The sequence below is a fragment of the Athene noctua genome, chromosome 3 (assembly GCF_965140245.1).
Source record: "Athene noctua chromosome 3, bAthNoc1.hap1.1, whole genome shotgun sequence".
NCBI classification, from domain to species: domain Eukaryota; kingdom Metazoa; phylum Chordata; class Aves; order Strigiformes; family Strigidae; genus Athene; species Athene noctua.
In genome coordinates, this window is record NC_134039.1 from 57,575,842 (window position 1) to 57,595,369 (window position 19,528).

The following is a 19,528-nucleotide window of genomic DNA, read 5'->3' on the forward strand; positions in this document are numbered from 1 at the left end:
CATCCTTGGAGTTACTCAAAAGCCATCTGGACATGGTCCTGGGCAACCAGCTCTAGGTGGCCCTGCTTGAGCAGGGGGTTGGACCAGATGATCTCCAGAGGTTCCTGCCAGCCTCAACCATTCTGTGATTCTGTGAAATGATTCTTTGTGCCTTCAGACAGGCAGATTTGGGTATGGGGAGAGAGAAGCAGGAAGTAAATACATCTCCTGAAGAACTATGTGTGAACATCTGTTTTTCAGTGGCTATCCTTTCCCATTCAGATACTTCTGGGCTCTTACAGTTAATGCTGGACATGCTTGCAGGACTGGCTTCATTCATAAACACAATCTGCTCCTGGAGCACTGTGGGCTCTTATCTAGGATTTTGAAGCTATTTTTAATCTCCATTCAAACAAGTAGTAAATTCACAATTTAGAACTGATCTTCACCCTTTGAAGGTTTGGGATCAAGGGCTAGCTAGAGAACTCTGAACATGACTGCCTCTGAGCCAAGAGATCACACAGAACTGACCACAGTCTTTTCTGTCTTCTTTCTTCTGTCTTACCCTTTCTCTGCACAAGATTGAGAAATAGAAACCCAACACAAAACCCATCTTCTCTAGGTACAAGAAGAATAACATCATTCAAACCTATATGGACACCAGAGAAAACCACTCCCTAGCAGAGGGGAAGAACCCAGTAAAGTATCTCGTAAAAATCTAGCACTTCTTAAAAAGTAGAAAACATTCCACAAATCAAAACAGATCTTTATGACCCCACCCCAAAATTTCTCTCCTTTTCTCCCTGCTTGCTCCCCTGTAGACCCTGTCTGCATGTTCAAAGTATCAGGTTACGACTTGATTTTGCTTGCTTATCATCATGCAGTTCAGGTTTTACAGCTATAAAAACTCCACTGAATTATAGCTTTAGGGGTATCGACAAGATGTGCTTCAGTTCTGAGACAGAACATGGAGGGGGGACTGCAGATGCAGAAAACTCTCCTTGGCAACATAAAAAGTCTCTGTCCACTGTGCACAATCTTCTTTTCCTGGACTTAATGGCCTGAGTGCATCACAGTAATATTTGTTGCTTCATCTCCTAATGCACTCCTAGCTGAAAAAAAACCCCTGAATTTATTGATGCATTTTGTTCACTGTAAAGCATATTATCAGAGTTAAGACTTCTATTTTCTTCTGGCAGGACTACATTCATTAGGTACCAGCTGCTTTCACCCAACTCCTTTTGGACACATGCAAGTTTCTAAAAATGTTGGTATCAACATTTACGTTCATTTTACTGGGTCTTGTATCATCACATCCTTGGATTTACCACAGCACTGTATATACAAAGGTCAACTGAATGTCTCAAAATCAAGCACAGTGGTCAGGCTGCAGCATCGCTGCTCCAGACAGCACACCTGCAGCAAACCCTACTCTTGCAACAGATGGCAAAAATGAGACTGGCACCGCAGTTCAGAGCGCTTTGCTTTGACTCTACCAGAGCATATTCACAGTGTAAGGCACAAGATACGTTCCTTGATTAGCAGCCAGCCCAAAGACCCAGAGCAGTGGTCTCTCAAGTAATTTTAGGCTTAAAGTGTAGATTCAGCATTTCTTTGCTCCATGTACAGGAATGGATTGTCTCCCCTTATCCCATGCTCAGCAACCCTCTTAAAAAAAAAGTTACCTACCTGTGAAAAAAAGATCAGAAAACAAGGCAAAGGATTTCCATTTACAGTGTGCTGGGACTGAGTTTCACCCTTTAGCAAAGCTTAGTCCCTGCAGGACATTACCTACACTCCACCTCCTGGTTTTAGTAAATTAGTTTAGTCCCTGTCCTTGAGCTATTGCTGTGTCTGCGAACACAAACTCCTACAGGTGCTCTACAGGTAAACTTCCCCCCTCCAGCTTTTGTTCAGAGGCCCTCGTGAGTCTGCCCCCAGGAGCAGATGTGGGCCTGTGCTACAGCCCCTTCAGGCTGTGCTTCTGAAATATTCCCCATGGAAGAGGTTGAAGCAGCTCCTCGCTGACGGCCTTTCCTTTGAAAAGCAAGAGCAAGCACTTCAAGGGAAGCTAGTGAGGTCAAGGAAAAACAGCAGTGATAGTCTGTCACAAATAAGCAAGAATGTAATGCAGAGAATCCCTCTGCAAAATAATTTCTCAGGAAAAAGAACAAATTGAAATAGTGGATCTAGTACCAATAGCAAATCAGTGATGTAAAACATTTAAATACATAACCAAAATTTCAGCAGCTTATGAGCTATCAGAGCAGCTATTTCTTAAGAAATTTGGACATGGATTTGCTACTGAAAATACCAAGATGTTCATTGCAAAACACACTATCAATTATGCACCATGGTGTAGGAAAAAACCCGTTTATCAAAACCAGAGAAATTTTCAGTATTTTGCAGGTCTTTGCAATTTGGAAACTCTTTGTCCTTGCAACTCATGGCAGTCAGTCTTCTCTGTCCTCTGGCATCTTTCCTCTGGTAAGCCATAGCAAAGGAGAAAAAACCCCACCCCCCAAAGCCTTTGTAAAATAAAAAATTCCTGTATTTTGTCATGACTTCCAGCTTCCCTTCTGCCCTCTTTGGCTCAACCAGCAGTTAAAATCATGCTACAATAGCTTAAAAAAATACTGTTTCAATTTCAGCTAACATTTCAATTTCTTCCACTATTTTTCCTAGCTGTGTGAAAACACAATTGGATTAATTATCTAGCCAAGCGTTTTGCTTAAGTTTTATTTGCCCCCCTTTTTTAAACTGTTCACGTTCTTTTCCCTTCTTCTAACACAGTCTTCCTGAAATAAATACAATCCCACCATCAGTCAATTAGAGAGGAACTATGAACTGTATCCTTCACACAAGTTGTAAACTGGGTAAGTTTGCCCAGCTGTGCCTGGGAGGCTCATGGCATAGGCTCTGTCTCCAGTGAAGTCTGCAAAGCCATCATCCTGTCATTACAAGCACACAAAGTTCCTTACTAGGCAATCCAATTTTAAAAAATATTTAATGTTGTCACTTTAGCAGCCTTATTTTACCACCTAGGGAGTCACTCCATCCTGATGCTTAGTCCACACGCAAGGTATGTAGCTCTAAACCTTTCATATTTCTAAGGTTTGCGTATTTTAGCCGTTTAATCACAAGATTTTTTTTGTTAATGTTATCCAAATTAACTAATGATCCTAGTTTCTTATATGAAATATATGTCAAAGCTAAATTAAAATGACAAGGGCAAGATAAAGACAAATTAAATCAATATGGAAAAGTCTTTTCACAGTCCCAGCAGATGGGGCTTAGCCCTTCGGCGAGCATATGTCAAAGCTCTACCTGGGTCATCAGAGTGCTGTGGGAAAACCTGGCTACCAACAGGGCTCTGGAGCAAAGAGCTGTGTCTGTCAGCACCTGGGGTTACTGATACAGTGCTGCTACACACATTTCGCTGACCACAGTTACACTCAAAACAAGATGCTTTTCATAATTTATACCTCAGGCATAGAGTCCTGCCTATTGGTACCTTTTTGCTCAGGCACCATGCTTTTTGTGGATGCTGTTGGACAATCTCTGAACAAGAAGAATGGTCAGGCAGGAGGGCAAAAGGCCATTTTCATACAGAAAAAAAGATTTACATGTAGCTAGACTGTGTTCCATGTGAACAGGTCCATATCTGCACTACCCTGAAACCTTTACTGTCATGGGATATCTTCAGCTTTGTGATTCTTTCAGGACACAAGCTATTGGCTATGATCTGACTTGAAACATCATGATAACTGAGTTCACCCACACTTACAGAGGTATTAGCCCATCATGAGAACCGGTCTGAATTGTATCATTTCAAAGCCAGCCAACTGAGTTTGCAGTTGCTTCTGTAGCATCCCAGTGCTACCAGCATCTCAAATGCAGTGTCTGAATACAAGATCATCTCACCTATTATGCATATGTTGGCTAACATTCAAGCTGTTGAGTAGTAACAGTTCTCAGAGGTCCTCCTATATGAGTTTCTGAATTACTTACTGTCATCCAGAAAGTGATAAAACTACATTTATGAGTAATACATAAAATTCAAACGAGACCTTTATTTACATTAGGTTTTCAAGCGCTGGGTATTGCAACATACATAACAAAATTTCATACTACATTTTTTATAGGAAATCAGAGGTTGAAAAGCTGATCTACAGAATCAATTTGTCAAAACTGGCTAAGCAGAAAATGTGTCAGCTTGGTTTTAGAGTACTCCGTCAATTTTATACCATCTGCTATTGTTCAGAGTATTCCTGATGTCATGGTTATAAAAACAGAGCGCTCATGCAGGTTAATTTACAGTGAACTCTTCTAGTAAATTTTACATTCTTCACTTGTTCAGAAGAGCAGGTCAATACTCTCCACATTGCCTCACAAAGCAATTACAGATCCAAATAGGGAGAAAACTAGATCCATCAGGAAATTTTTAACAGAAAAAACCCCTGATTTAGCAAGACAAGGAGTCAGAACTTTAATTCTATGACAAACTGAATTATAATCTCTCATTCTGTAGAAAACAAGTTGTACTGTAAAGATTAATCAAGTTCTTTTATCCCATATTAACATTATGCATCAACCAATATAAGTGTCTAGGTAAACAGAAACTTTGTGAAATGTTTTGCTGCAAAGCTGACTTCAGTAATGCACGCAGATTATAAAGTCATCAACTCTGCTCACTGCTAGAAATAAAAAAAAATGGCTTCAGGAGCAAAAAACACATGATCCATACTGTGCTTAAGCACTAGTCAACAAAATCTATTAAACTACACAGGGGTGAAAAAAAAAAAAATCAAAGCAGCTTTGTTATCTTACTTGTGACACCTTACTTAAATCTCAGGCATTACTTCTTTATATCAGCATAAATATGTAGCCTTCTACACCTTTTATGATGTGGTTACAGACACAAAAATGTTATAGTAGAAAGCAAGAGCTAGTTCAAGGAATTTCAGACTTTGAAATCAGCAAGATACAAAGCTAAAATTCTTATGTTCCTTTTCAAGTTATGAATACTTTCACTAAAACATAAATATTTTAACATATATTAATTTTTTCTGACATTCAAAATTGTAAAGTCAATATGGCAGAATTATTGTTAAAAGCACATATTTACAAATATTCATTTTTCCATACATAAAGTATTTGGCATAATTATAACAATCTTACTGCATACACAACTGTTTGCTTCTTTTTCACATAATGGTACACTTCTTATTAAAATTTACCAATTATGTACAAAAATACTTGAACATTTATTATAGAAAACCTCTATAGCTACCATCAACAGCTTGAAACTGCTGAAGGTTTAATTGAGAGAATATAAAAAGTGGTCACTTTCTTCCAGTTAAACTATCAACAAATCAAACACAGGTAAAATCAACATGAGTTTCCCAACAAAAGAGGGAGAATATTTTTAACAGCATGATTTAAAATGCAGTTCACACATCTGTTCCCAAGCACATGTTAAACAGTCAGTAAAAGAATGAGGATACAAAAAATACATACAGAAGGTGCTTTTTTCCCCCCCTCTCCACATTCCTACGGCTTGGCATTAGCTTTCCAGAGCTCTTCAGATGCCAGTCACTAAAATACAACCTAAAGGTCAAACACCATTCTCCTACAATGAAGATGATGGTGATGAACCCAAGCTAAAAATCAAATCCAATACCTGACTCCATTGATACGTACATATCCAAAGAGCTGTTCAGAATTTTTGCTAGGTTTTTACACAATTATTAATGACCTTTGCAATTAGCTTTTTGATCGATAACCAGTAATTTGTATTTTTTAAAGTTTGTTCGTTTAGTGTATTGCCTTGGTACTAGTCAATACTGATTCTTGTACGTAAGGTAATGAACAGTTCATTTGTACCTATTTCATACACAGATTGTATGTTAGAGTGAACTTTCAAAAACAGCAGAGAGCCTCCACTAGCAAACTGCTAGCTTTTTAAAAACCAAAACAACAAAAACCCCACATTAACTGGAAGAATAAAAGTAATTGCACCTCAGAAACAAAAGGATGCGCCAGGTACAGTAATACACTAATGGCACAAAACCTTATCAAGATTCACCAGAACGGTGCTGTACGCTGAATGAATTGCAGGTATTTTTCCATCTTAAAAATAACATAAACCAAGTGCGTGTTTCAGAAATTCTAAACCACATTCTTACAGTTCTCTGCAGTGTAACTTGCATTATATCTCCATTTTGCCACAGACATTTAAAATGAGCAACCTGTTCATTGGATAAGAGAAACAACCTTCAGCCTACTTGCAGAAACATCCTAGTCTACAGACTACTTTGTTAGAAAGCGTGCATTTATCTCTAGTAGTAAAGATCCAGTCAGTATATTCTGCATTTTGTCAGAAGCATTCGGCTAACTCACATGAGAGTTGTAGGGTTTTAGATTTAATTTTTTAAATAAAAATAAAGTACAAATAAAAGCATTTATCGGTATTCACCACCATGAAATAAAAAAAAAAAATCCTCTCATTCATGCTTCCTATAATATCTGGCAACCTAAATTAGTAATTTCATTTCAAATGTGCAACATAATATTAATCAGCATTTCAAAATTACTCAAAAGGAAAGGTGGGCAAAATATTAAAGTGCCTAACTAAAAGCATTTTACCATTTTTAAAAAATATTATTTCTTAAACGGTAAAGGATTGGTTGCAATTAAATATAAAAGGGGCTTCTCATAGCTGAGAGACTTTGCGGGGCAGAGGCCTGGGCCGGGGAACCTGCTCAGTCCTCCTGTTGCTGTTTTCCAGATTGTTTGGCCGGACCAGCTGTGGCTTGGGCGGCAGCGCCGGCGGGTCTGCGGTGGGTGGGATGGAGAGGCTGTGAGGTAGAGGAACAGGGCGTTTCAAAGTCCGCTCGTACACGCTGTAAGGCGGCGGGGTTTTACTTTCTTTTCTCACAGGCTCCTCAGAAACACTGTAGCTTGGGACAGTCACTGTTGGCTCGCTGCCTTGGCTTTCAAAGCCTGACGTCTCTGATGTGCTACATCGGCTGAGCGAAGAGATGCCGCTGCTGTAACTCCCCGACAGCACCGGGGAGTTGGATATCAGCCCCGAGGAATGATACTCCACTGGAGACGGTGTGAATGACTGCACAGACCCCTGCTCGAAAGAAAGGGCAGAAGAAGAATTTCCCTGGAGTAAATGAGGGAGAGCATCTCTGTGCTCAGACCGAAAACTTAAACGAGATACAGTGCACAGATTCTGAGGCTTGATAAATGTAAACAGTTGCGTCCCTGCTTAATTAAGATCCAGTAAGTAACCAATAAAAAGTTCATTTCAAGAGTGCCTAGCTACACCCTAAACAGTGCTCATGCCAGTAATTCATGTAAGTGGAAGTAAAACTGTATTTAAATGTTACCTTACTATCATAATACCCTGGAAAAATCTGGAAGCCTTTAAAATGAACCCTCGGTTTTTTCCTGGATCTAAGTGAAACGCAGAGCACCATGCAGGCATACCTGGTGGTGTCCTGCCCCCTAACGCCAAAGCACAGGACTCGCACCCCGGTCACTACAGTCGCTCATGTTCCAAACTCATTTTCCAAAGCTTTCCTCACAGTTTTAGTGCACTGTCATGCAACGAAAAGTGCGTTTACATCGTGGCATCATTTCCGAGTGTGTCATAATACCAACGTTGGAGGTGAAGCGTGGAGCAAATGCCAGGCTAATGACCACTGCTGGACACCAGCCCCAGTTGGCTTATGGATCCTGTTGCTATTCCAGGGAAGCAGCAGAGAGGCAGGAGGTGAGGCGTCACTGCTGCTGCAGGAGGTGTTTTGAACCGCAGTTGCTCCACACATCCTCTCCCCCATCTCCCAGGCGTTCCCTGGACACACCATGCAGCTGCTCACACGAAACACAAAACACCACTGCAGGCCCCAAGGGACAAGGGTCCAACGGAGGGCAAAGGTTGCAAATGGCTGCACCAGCGGCTGCGCAGGTTTGCAGGGGAAGGTGAGGGACAGGGAGCTGATGGCCCGTATGGCAACAACAGTGCTGACAAAGAATAAAAGGCAGGAACAGTAAAGCCCTACCTAAAAACATTTAGCAGTCCTATTCTAGTAAAGCAATTTCAGCTGAGAGCTGTAAAAAGTTAGACCATACTTTGCAAGTATGAGAAGTTTTTGCAACATATCTAATTTTGACTGGAGCCATCTGAGACAATCTAAGCTTCATGGCCTCAAGCACAGGCTAAAATCAGATGGAGAAATCACAAAGACAAATTTCTCACCGCAATTCTTGTGGCTGGCGCTCAACTGCTCAGCCGCAGAGTCTGAGTGTGAGCCATGCAACAAAGGGTGAGGAGAGGAAAAGGAGAAGGGGAGGCGTGCATAGAGCTGGCTGCACTGACTTTATGCTGTTGAGATAATTTTAGTTATCCATCTAGGACTGGATCCATCAGTGCACTGAAAGCAATGGAAACAATCTTCATTTACATCAGTGGAGTTTTGTACTAAGATGGCCTTCTCTGGCAGCACATAACAGTTGGAACAAAGCTAAAAACTGAGCCCTGTATATGGCTAGGGAAGAGCAGAGCAAGTTTTATTTAAAGCTCAGTACATGTTGAAGACATTTCAGACATTGTGAGGAGCCTGTTTAACTACTCGTTTCAGGTTGCATTCCTCTGCATGTAAGGAGGCTGCAGCTGCACTCCTACCCCCACAAATGCCCAAGGTCAAGGTTTTCAAAGAAATGATGTAATTGGTTCAAGTTCCAAGAATGCCTGACACTTGGATTAAGTGATCATAGTTAAGATTTAGGACATTTGCTTTTGTCATTCAGAACAAGAGCAAGTATGTGTAAACCCTGCCTGCTTCAATTTAGGAGCTGAGCAGGTAAGCACGTGGTTCCTGACAGCAGTGCAGACTGCTTGTACCAGTAGTGAGTTACAGTCTGGACACCAAAACAGTCTGGAAATTCATGGATGCTCTAAGTATTCTGGGCCAGCATTCCTCTCTCAGTCAGTAATCCAGACTTTGGCTGTAAAATGCTTAAATTCTATCCAGGCCTTTAGAAAAAAATGTTTAGGACAAGCTTCAAACATCCCTAAGAATCATCAGTACCAAGTCCATTCAGGAAAAAAGGAAGAGTTGCTCACCTTTTACACAAGATCCTAATGCTCTGAAGAGCTTCCTAGTAAGCAGTTAGGGCAAAACCTGGGATCTGTGCTCACTGCAGCAGAAGGTATACTATGGTAACAGGACTACTGGGCACTCTGATGGCTAGCACAATCACTCTGTGTTGAACCGGGATTACTGTGCAGCCACAGGTGGAAATGTTATAGGCTCATAGGACGAAAAATGGGAGAATGACTGTGGACTTGTAATTAGGGATTTCAAGGAGAAAGGCATTTTGAGGTGCCATTGCCCTCCTCCTCAGGAGATGTGCACCTCTGCAGCATTAGTTAGGCATTGGGTAGCTAAGGGACTACATCAGCAGGGCTGCCTCCCTCTGCCCTTGCACCTGAGTGCCTGAAGCACCAGCCATGTTTCTTTCTATTTCCTCCCCTTCCATGTTGTTGACCCTCATATTTCTATCTGCAGAATTATCTCTGCTTCAGTGGGGTGATAGAGGCCATCCCTGAGAATAATGTTGTGTAGTCTGCCAGTACCAGGGTTTGCCCAGAATATGCAGGCTGTGTGTTCATGTCCTCTGGTTCTGTGGAAGACACAGATTTTCTGGTCAAGTTCTCCAACAAAAAGCTGTTGTGCAAGAAGCAGGTACTGACAAATTAAAGTATCTTCAAACAGAAATGAAACCTGCTCCTTTCATCCTGGATCCCAATGCTATGGGTGTTTAACTGCCAGAGAAGACACAATGCTTATTCACAGCCTATGCTTAATGTTTCCTACTGGCAGGCTTCAAACTACTTCCAACTTCTTACACAACCTCACTGGGTCGTTCTGCAGAGGAAATGGATACTAAAATGTCTAAAGCAGGGATTACTCTCCAACACACCCTCTAATCCAACAGCTCTGGATGATGGAGGAATAAGAGGAATGGGTTGCACAACAGATTCTCCTTAGCTGGCATCTCCCCTTTTGCCATTGTTGGAGAGAGAATTCTGGACTAGGTGGACCACCAGGCACCTCTTACATTTGTTTCTTATGCTCCCTTCTGTCCACTGACTCAAGTGAGGTTGATTATCCATGTAGATAAGAAGCCTAATATTGAGAGGCTACAGATTCTGAAGATTATATTTCTTGCCTGCAGCTTTGAAAACCTTCAGAACTGCTGTAATTGTTATGGCTACTTACTCTTGTGAATAGTTTTTGTACAGGCATATGACAATAAAAGGATAACATAATATAATCCCAAATAATGTATATTAAATATATACTATCTACCCCACAACACATACGAGCTGTCTCACAAAGATAATTAATTGAGTAAGACAGTACCTTCATTGGTGATCTGCCAGCAGGAGATGGGGAAACGGAGGCTATGTGTCTTGCTGGTGATGCTGCAAAGTCAGAAAGATTTCAGTGTGCTCTTGGCATTGCAGTTTTCACTAAGAAATCTTTTTAATTGGGCAAGAGATCATTCGATACACAAACATTATCTCTAGTTCCCCTTACGTACTTGCCCGATGGCTATAAATAGTTTTAGAGTTTTTACTTTGTTCTCAGGATCATCTTGCAGTGCAATCAATGCAGTATAAGAAATTTCTGCATCCATCTTCTCTGACAAATCACTGTAAATTGCTTTATATCCTACCAAATGATAACAAAATTCAAAAAAGTCTATATGTTAACTTTTCCCTTCCTCTTTTTGCTCTTAAGAAATTTATTATGTATTTATATATCAAATAAAAACCACCATATTATGTCATACATTTACCTGTAAATATACTGTAAACATGCCTGAACATGCTTTGAGGCATAAGTCTAAAACACAAGAAGCGTCTTCACTTTCTTGAGAGCAATTATATATATAGTATCACTTAAGCAGCCTTTCCTTTAAATGCAAATTAATATTTTGAAAGGCAAATTCGTTTTAGTAACAGAACTCATGTACTTCCATGACTGCTGTGTGTTTTCTGCCAGTAAGATACTTTGTGGTTAATGACCATTTCTGGTTGCTAACCTCCAATTATCATAAGATCAAAAGATTAAATTTGATCATCCTCCCTAGTACCAGCATGAACTGTCTGAAGCTACTCAGACATTAAGTGAAGGAGCAGAGTATTGGAAACAGAATGCTACAGAGAACATTAATGAGATTAAAATACCTGCAGAGACAGTTCTACAGCCTTCCATGGAAGTAATCAAATAATAAATTATCCTGCCCAAGAAGTTAAACATTAATCAGAGTGGAAAGAATCTAAGCTCTCAAATAATTTTTTTACTGGAGCTTAACCTGAAATGTCCATTAACTCACCAGTCTGTGCAGGTCTTGGCGGTACAGGAGGAGATATAAGCTTTCCACTTTCTGACGTGTTTCTGGCTTCCTTCCCACTGTCCAGACTCCAGCTGCTGGGAGTGGTGTTTACAGCTGGAAGAGAAATGAAAAAGCTAGCATAGGCATCAACACTTCTAGCTCTCCGACTTGCCTTTATCCATGAGGGTAAAAGTACAGAGTGAAAACGTTAAACAACTTAACAAGCATGCCTGAAAAGCTCTCATGATTACATCAGCATTTGAAAAGCTCTTAAATAATGGCTGTCAATCTCCTGTATGCATCTGGCGCTCAGGTCAGTTTGCGACTGTATAACAGTTGGGACCATCAACAACAGTAGCAGCTGAGATAGCACTCTGGTGCACTGCAAATCCAGCCACAAAGGGAGATAAGCTTGAAGCCTGTTAATATAATCAGTTTATCTGTGCACCAGACTCCTGTTTAGGGGTTTCTAGGCAGAGGGGAAAAGACTATTCATAAACTGTTTCCATTAACACATTTTATATATAGAAGGGACTAGAGAAAGGAACTCTCCAAATTCCAATCAATCTCCCTCAGAAAGCTTTCCATGCTAACAGACTTTTGTTGCCTGTATAGCCTACAAATTCAGAATTGAATGAAGGTGGAAAGAAGGGCACAAAATAAAGGGAGTAAAAACTGGAAGAAATTAAGGGGGGGGGAAGTCAAATGAAGACGTTATTGTGGACTGAGAAAATTTATATATGCAGTTTGTATCTAGGGTCAAGGATCTCTGCTTGATCATGTAAACTGACTGTATTGACTGTCACCTTGACGTGAGTAAAACTGGCTGTTGTATATGTCTGTTATTGTTATTTATATTTATTTTTATATTTGCTGTTGTTATTTGTCCATGACACTAACTGAATGATCTCGTAAGGCCTGGAAGAGCTTCCTTAATAGAAGTAGATTATCTCATGTTATCAAGAAACCACCAATATTGGAAAGAAGTCAGATGGACAGAAAAACAGGGCATTTAACATGGACAGGATAAAAGCTAACTTAAAACTCACAATTTTTCTTTCACGTCCTGTAAAAGAAGTGGAAAAAAACGGCTTCAAAACTCTTCCTTCCCCCCAAAAACCCACCACGAAACCCTCACACACCTTCAAAGCCTCACTATACCAGTATATACCAGACAATACAAAAAAGTACAGTACAAATAATATTTATTTCATATCTGTAACAATACTGTTACAGTATAACAGCACATTAGCTGACTCTGAGAAGAGTGCACAAGATAATCTATTTTCTGGAGGATCATTTTGCTTTTTTATGGCCAAAATATCAATACATTGTTTGATTTTTATTGTAGGCTGTTACCTAGCAGTACGGTTTTGCCCTCATCCTAAAAACGACTTGGCACCAGACCTAGGTACTTCAAATGCCTGAATCTCTTCACAAGCCAATTTTTTCTTTTAAGTCATCCAGGAAGTCAGTTCTTTGGACTGCTAAAGTCTCCAGGACAGACTATTTTATTTTAGCAATTCTGTAATGTACTTGGCTGCACAGACCAGTGGAAAAGTTTTCCTATTTCCATGTTAAATTATTCCATATATTTTTCAGCCCTGTGAAAAATTTCACACTTGAGCTTTCATAAAAACTCGGACAAAATATACTTCTAAAAATCAGCTCTTATTGATGAAAATCTGATACCTGGTCAGTTCTTGTTACAGTATATTCTTAAAACGTTTATTTTCAATACACCTGTGTTACAGTATCCTTTATGTTTTCCTTTAAGAGCAGTGCATAATGAAGTGATGGAACATCTTATGGATGTGGGACACATAATAAAATCATAGCACAATAACTGCCAATAATACTGAACTTCTCCAGGTGAAAAATTATAAAAGGCAATATTTTGTCTATGGAAATTCATAGGTTTCTCATTTACTCTAATTAAAAACAAACCCCCCAAAACCCCAACAAACCACAAATTGATCTTTCCTCTTCCATCAAAGTGTAACCAAAAGCATAGTGACTTGTATTTGGTAAAGAGGACTTGCAGGTACCAAACTTCAGGATTCTATTCACCTCTACAGTTTCTCTGCCCCAGATTCCAGAAGTTCATCACCCCATATGTCTCTCTTGAGAAGCAGAAAGGGCAGCTCTCACAGGCAGCCTGCTGCTCCATCACCACCCCCACCCCCCTTCCTGCAAACTTCTGGGCCCTTCTGAGTGTCACACTCAGATCAAATAAACACCATGTTCCCCCCTTTTTGGCAGTGTTCTGAAATTTAAGAGTGTTAGCCTAATTTAGTTAGTTAGGAATGTTTTGAAAGTAAGAGTACGTGCTCAAAAAAAAATAGCATTCTAAGGAATATGACAGATTAACTGTATTTTCATTGCTTCCAAGATTGGTATGGTGCAGCATTTCCACTCACCTTTGTCAGGGCCGGGCAGACTGGAATCACTTCGTGGCAAAGCACCATCTCCAATATGATTAAACAGCATTCTCTGTAAATTGAGAATAGCATGGTTTATGCATAGATGCTGTTGTATTTCAGTAGCCTTTAAGAAAATGTTATCTTTTTATTATTATCCCTACTACACAGATCTACTTTGGAGGTAGAGTGATAAACATCACGTAAGAACATAAATAGTTTAATAAACGTATGTGTATACAAATAGGGAGTAGACTAGTCTTCTGAAAACTTTACACAACTGGAATCTGAAGGAGGATTATTATGTACTGAGTTCTAACAATTTCCAGCTCCCTAAAAAACAAAATAAGGCTCATTCCTCAAGTGGTATCTTGATAGATTACTAAACAAGTGCAGGGGTAGATGTGCAATAATTTCATTGCAGAATCAGGATATGAAGAAGGTGTAATGTTTGACAATATTCAAGATATGGCTGTTATCTTAGAAGAACATTGTGTATTATTTCCAATCCTGACTTCTCTGGTAGCAGTGTTCTTACTTCCCTTGTGGATAAGAGCTGCCACATAAAGTGTCTTTGTCTTCCCTTTTCTGAATATTCATTTTAAAAAAACCCAAAACAGTAAACTTCTGAAACAATTTTAAATTTCCACTAGATACTTCTTACGGCAGCATTCAAGTAATCTGTGTTTATCTTGATAACAGACTTAAAGAGTGTACAGTTAATCCTACAAGTAATTCAGATGTACTTTCCAAAGAAAATGAGTACAGATAAATTTTACTTTCTTTTTTTTTTTTTTTTTTCCCCCTAAAGTAAGGTCAGACAATCAGTGAACTCCAAATCATATCAATTCTTTTATCTCCTTCCTGTGTTCACGGAGGACCATGCTGAGTCAGCGAGGCACTATGCTGTGGTTCCACAAGATGGCAAACCCAGCTGCAAAGTAATTGCCATTGATCTAACATGCTGCAGCTCCATGTTATAAAGTGAGGAATAAATATTTGGCCAATTCAATCTGACTTAAAACACTTCATAGACAGAATGCTTTGGTAGACTTTGAGCTACACTAGGTTTGCCTATCTATGCTGTATTAGAGTCATATTGCATCAGGTAATACCTGTTTTCCTACGGTTACCATTAAACTGAGGTGGTGTGACTATAATACATGTGTACTCTAACGTGACAGAAAATGTGATCATATGTTCCTGCCTGGTCTGGATTGAATGTTTGCTGCCTAGTGAGTCTGCATTGCACAAGGATCTGGTGGGCAAGTGTCGAAGTCTGTTTTCTATGGTGAAGGTAAAGAGTGAAGGCTGAAAAAGCAACTGAAACTGGAGGATACAGAGACAAAAGCTGAATGAAATACAGAGAAACAAGGACACACTGAAATAATGAAATATAAAACTATGTGGAAGAACAAGAGCAATCACAGGATGTTTAATGAGAAGAAAAAAATCCCCAAAATGTGAAACCCAGAAGGTTCCATTAAGAAGAATAATAGTGCAAGAACTAAGAAGGGTTGTTGACCAGTCAATAGCAGCAGGCATTCCTCTTCAGAGTATGGGAAGAGCTGGAGAAACACTGTACAATTGCTCAGCCAGAGATCAAAAAGCAAGCACAAATGGATGTTGACTGATAACAGATGTACATTGATAACCCTGAGCATCAATTTCAATGAGAGAAGCAGATGCAGTACTGCTGTGGTCTTGTTCTGTGAAGTCTATCAAACTTCTTTAAATAAGGTAGCTGTGGCCTGAAAGGACTTGATTTGGACTTGAAGTGCAGGATTTTCCCCATGTATCTCATTTTTCTCATTTGAAAAACTATTGTGAAAATCATATTCATTAAGCTGTAACAAAGACGTTCATAAATGGGTGGTCCTTTCCTCATTATCTTAGTGTGAAGCTCCAACAAGACTGTTGAAGTTAACTGGTGTTAGAATACAAAGGACAAGGAACAGTTTGTGCACCTAAATTCTGAGAGTTTCTGAGTATCTCTAAGATATCTCCTTACAATTGTCCTGAGGATTTTTTTTCCACTTTTTAATCAGAAGGCAGAGAATCAGAATTTTGTTTTTGATCACAGTCCATTTTTATTGCTTGGGGAACAGAGCAGCAGAGAAAGAAACTGCACCTTTCCCCAGAAAGATATATCCTAATTTATTGTTATAAGGGCTGAAAGAAACTGTCAGACCTTCTCACCTTTGAAACATACTTCACTGTACAAGCAAGTTAATTTTGTACTTACCCTCTCTTGGGACACTGAGGGTAGAGACAGATTGGGAGATTTTCCTGCTGGGCGAGTCTCAGAGAGAGCGGAGACTGGACCTACGAGTTCCTCAGCCTCCCTTATCGAATCTCGGGTAGAATGGGGGATAGAAGTCGCATTCCACTTGGCAAAGCAAGAGTTTGCAGTCTGGGAGCAAAAATGGGATAATTTTTTCTTTGCGGCAGACTGTAAAACCGCTTTATTTAAAGAACATCTCCTGGTCCTTCCTGTATGTTGGTTTGGCTCCACTACCGCTGAGACAGTGCCCAGTAGATACATCAGTAAGTAGTTCCTGAGAACTGCCTAAGATTCAGTATCACTTCTTAAGCCCTCAGATAACGGCATGAGGACTCACTTAAACAGAAAAGAGAAAAAAATTAAATCAAGAGCCAATTCAGTAACTGAAGAAGCAAGGGACAAGAATACAACTAATGAGAAACCAACAAATCATTTTTAAAAGAAAGGATCCTGGACTACCAAGTTGCTTTTTATAAGAGGCAACATTTCCAGTGGAAATGAGAGTCTTGAGAGGAGGGCCTTTCACACTGTACTTATATTCTTATCTTTCTCAGCTTCAGCAAGAAGTGCATTGTGTGATGGCATGGATTAAAACAGCAACTGTGTTAAAGGTACATTATGTAGATCTATTAAGAAGAAAAGTAGATCTATTAAGAAATGATGAAATAAGGATTCAAAATTGGCCAGCTCACCAAGCTCATTTTTTATTTCAGATAACTCAGAAGACACAAATTTCATACAGACCTATGTAACAGTAATTTTAAGGTAAGATCACAATTCATTCTTCTGTCTGGGGTAACAAAATGTCTATGTTTCTCTTCTGAAACTACACTGAAAAATAGGAATTGCCACATGGAGTGGGTTATTATCTCACAGTGGCTAGGATTAGCTATTTTGAAGAAATAAAGGGGAGGTCAACATGGACAACTGCCATGATAACAGTTTTTCTTTCTTTCTTCTTCCCTAGATTGAACAAATGCTGCTGTTTCACTCAAGCAGGCTGTGTCATCTGGTAAGTCTTTGCATCTCTCTCTCACTGCAGTGAGTAAATATCAAAACTCAGATCTAAACCCAGGTAAAGCAAGCAAAAATGTGATCAAGCAGTATGCATTTTATTCACATCTCTTTCATGTAAAATATTTTAAGAGTATTTGCTTATAAAATCCAAGCAGTGAAAATTAACAGCAGGGAGCATACACTGAATCTGCTTGAAGTTCAGCAAGTGCCTTTATCACCTTCTTAGCTACTTGTGTTCAGAGGACTCCCTACAAGCTTCCTACCTGCGAGGTTTCCAAAGGAGTAGGGTAGATGGCACTGCACGGCCTCTCTCTGGGGGACAGGCAAGAGTTTTCTCGGGAATGCTTATGTTTGTCAGACAACAGAGGAGAGGCTAGAATATAAACGTGACAAGTGATTAAATTCATGCAGTGAAACTAAAGACATTTCAATTCTATACTTATGACAAAGAAATCCTCTGTCCCCAGTAATTCATATTCCTCAAACATTTGGCTAAATTTGACGTCTAACCAGTCATATCATGCAGAAATTCAGCTGTGTAATGTATCAAGAATCATTTAATATGGTTTATCACAGGAGACGAGCACTCACCTCTGGCACTGGATGGAGCAGAACTGGTCACGTTAGGTGAAGCAGAATGAGTAGAACTCAGGCTTGAGGTAGACGGACTAGGCTGCATATAGAAGAGATGCTGTTGTTACCACATCACACTTACTGGTTTGGAAAACAAAAATTTATAACATACTTTTTCACTAAAACAAAGAACTTGCAATTTGTTAGAACAGTTTCTCAGTACTTCAAAATAGCAAACCAGTATAAAGAGCATTAATGTAACTACACAAACATAGTAAAATATTAATAGAAATGTAATCAATATATTAATATAATTACATCACAATTGTGACAACTGGACAAAAAAGGCTATGTAAGGTCAGATGACTTCACATCACAGTGCGTTACTGCTTCTTACTTTTGTAAAATTGTAATGCTCTAACTTAAAGAAGAAGAAACAGTTACATAAAAAAGTTGTTCCTTGTAAGTTAAGGAGGTTAACAGCCCATTTAAAGTTTTGGTTTTTAAAAGAAGTATCAGCAATAACTTTGAGAGTTCTGAATTAAATAACAGAAGCAAATAGCCTTGTAAGAAAGAAGTCTGAAGAGTGACAATAATTTGTACCTGCATGTTAAAAACTTCATCGGAGCTTTCTGATTGCCCAGTGATATTGCTGACTTCAGCAGAAGCTTGGGATGACAGTGATGAGGATGAATACCTATTGACAGCTGGGTAACTCAAGGGACTATTATAAGAATAATGAAATACAAAATGGTTAACTCTAGTTGTCTATCATAATTCTTCATGTGAAAACAGTATGCTTAATTTATTTTCCACAGTTTAATTTGGATTTATTAGTTTAGAGTGAAAAAACCCCATATATATATATAAACACACACGCTATTCATTAACTTCAGGAGGACCATATCAGGAAGTGTGCATACAATAGAAGTATTTTATGGGTCATCTTCTGTGACGAAATTGAGCAATTTCTAGTATTTGAACTTGCCTGCGTCGTGGTATTACCCTGGCACCATCAGGGCTCATAGAAACAGGTAGGGAATTTCGGCATACACGAGGGCTTCCATTTGGGAAATGAACAGGGCTGGCCTGCACACAGGCAGAAAATTCCTGGCAAATTGTTAAAAGAAGATTAATTAAAATGAACATAATATCATTAAGCATTTTCTAAGATACAGATAGTCATTTGAGGAGTTATAGCTGCATTTTGGATCAGCTTCATCATTAGTAAGAAAAGTATTTTAACTTTTTGCTCATAATACTTTCCCTTTAGTAAAATGTGACTATTTGCACTGGATGACTGGATGGAAAGCTTAACTTTCTCTGCTTTGTGGTACTGTAAGAATGCTAGAAGATGTAATGTGGACAAACAACCAAAAGATGTCACTATTTGTTGCTTAGGAAAATTAAACAACCCTTACTGCAGCTAAACGGTCTCCTGGTTTATCCATGCACCTGCTCATGTACCTGTATTCCCAAACTTGACTTCATCACAAAGAACTGATCCACCAGCTTTTTGTGCAATGGCCTCATGTCCTGCGGCACCACTTTCTCATGCACCGCCAAGCCAAATTCTAGAATCTGGGCCTGCAAAAGAGACAGGAAGAAAGAGAGGAAAAATACATTTTTGATTCATTTTCTTTAAGCTTTCATCATCAATTAGGATACTGACAAAAAAAATCCAACAAAATTCACGCTGTATTAAAAGGATCTATCTAAATCCCTGACAGACCTGTAATCAAGATCAAAGACCAAACCCAGTAATACAAAAGAGGATTTATGCCTTGTCCTGTTTTACTATTCAACTTCCCAAATATTTAGCCTATATGAATTC

At 39.3% G+C, this 19,528-nt stretch overlaps 1 protein-coding gene across 4 annotated transcripts in view; it reads right to left on the reverse strand.

Annotated features, from left to right (window-relative positions):
• Positions 1 to 4,054: 4,054 nt before the first annotated feature.
• Positions 4,055 to 19,528, reverse strand: part of DOCK4 (dedicator of cytokinesis 4) — a 255,172-nt gene continuing 239,698 nt past the window's right edge. For all 4 annotated transcript variants that reach the window (XM_074903108.1, XM_074903107.1, XM_074903110.1 and 1 more), the window contains 9 exons: positions 19,162 to 19,281; positions 18,683 to 18,804; positions 18,298 to 18,418; positions 17,713 to 17,794; positions 17,385 to 17,494; positions 13,821 to 13,893; positions 11,401 to 11,514; positions 10,422 to 10,483; positions 4,055 to 7,120 (listed from right to left, as the gene is read on the reverse strand). In XM_074903108.1, the coding sequence (XP_074759209.1) occupies positions 6,695 to 7,120; positions 10,422 to 10,483; positions 11,401 to 11,514; positions 13,821 to 13,893; positions 17,385 to 17,494; positions 17,713 to 17,794; positions 18,298 to 18,418; positions 18,683 to 18,804; positions 19,162 to 19,281 (1,230 nt within the window). In that variant the 3' untranslated portion in view covers positions 4,055 to 6,694. The remainder of the gene's footprint in view (positions 7,121 to 10,421; positions 10,484 to 11,400; positions 11,515 to 13,820; positions 13,894 to 17,384; positions 17,495 to 17,712; positions 17,795 to 18,297; positions 18,419 to 18,682; positions 18,805 to 19,161; positions 19,282 to 19,528) is intronic.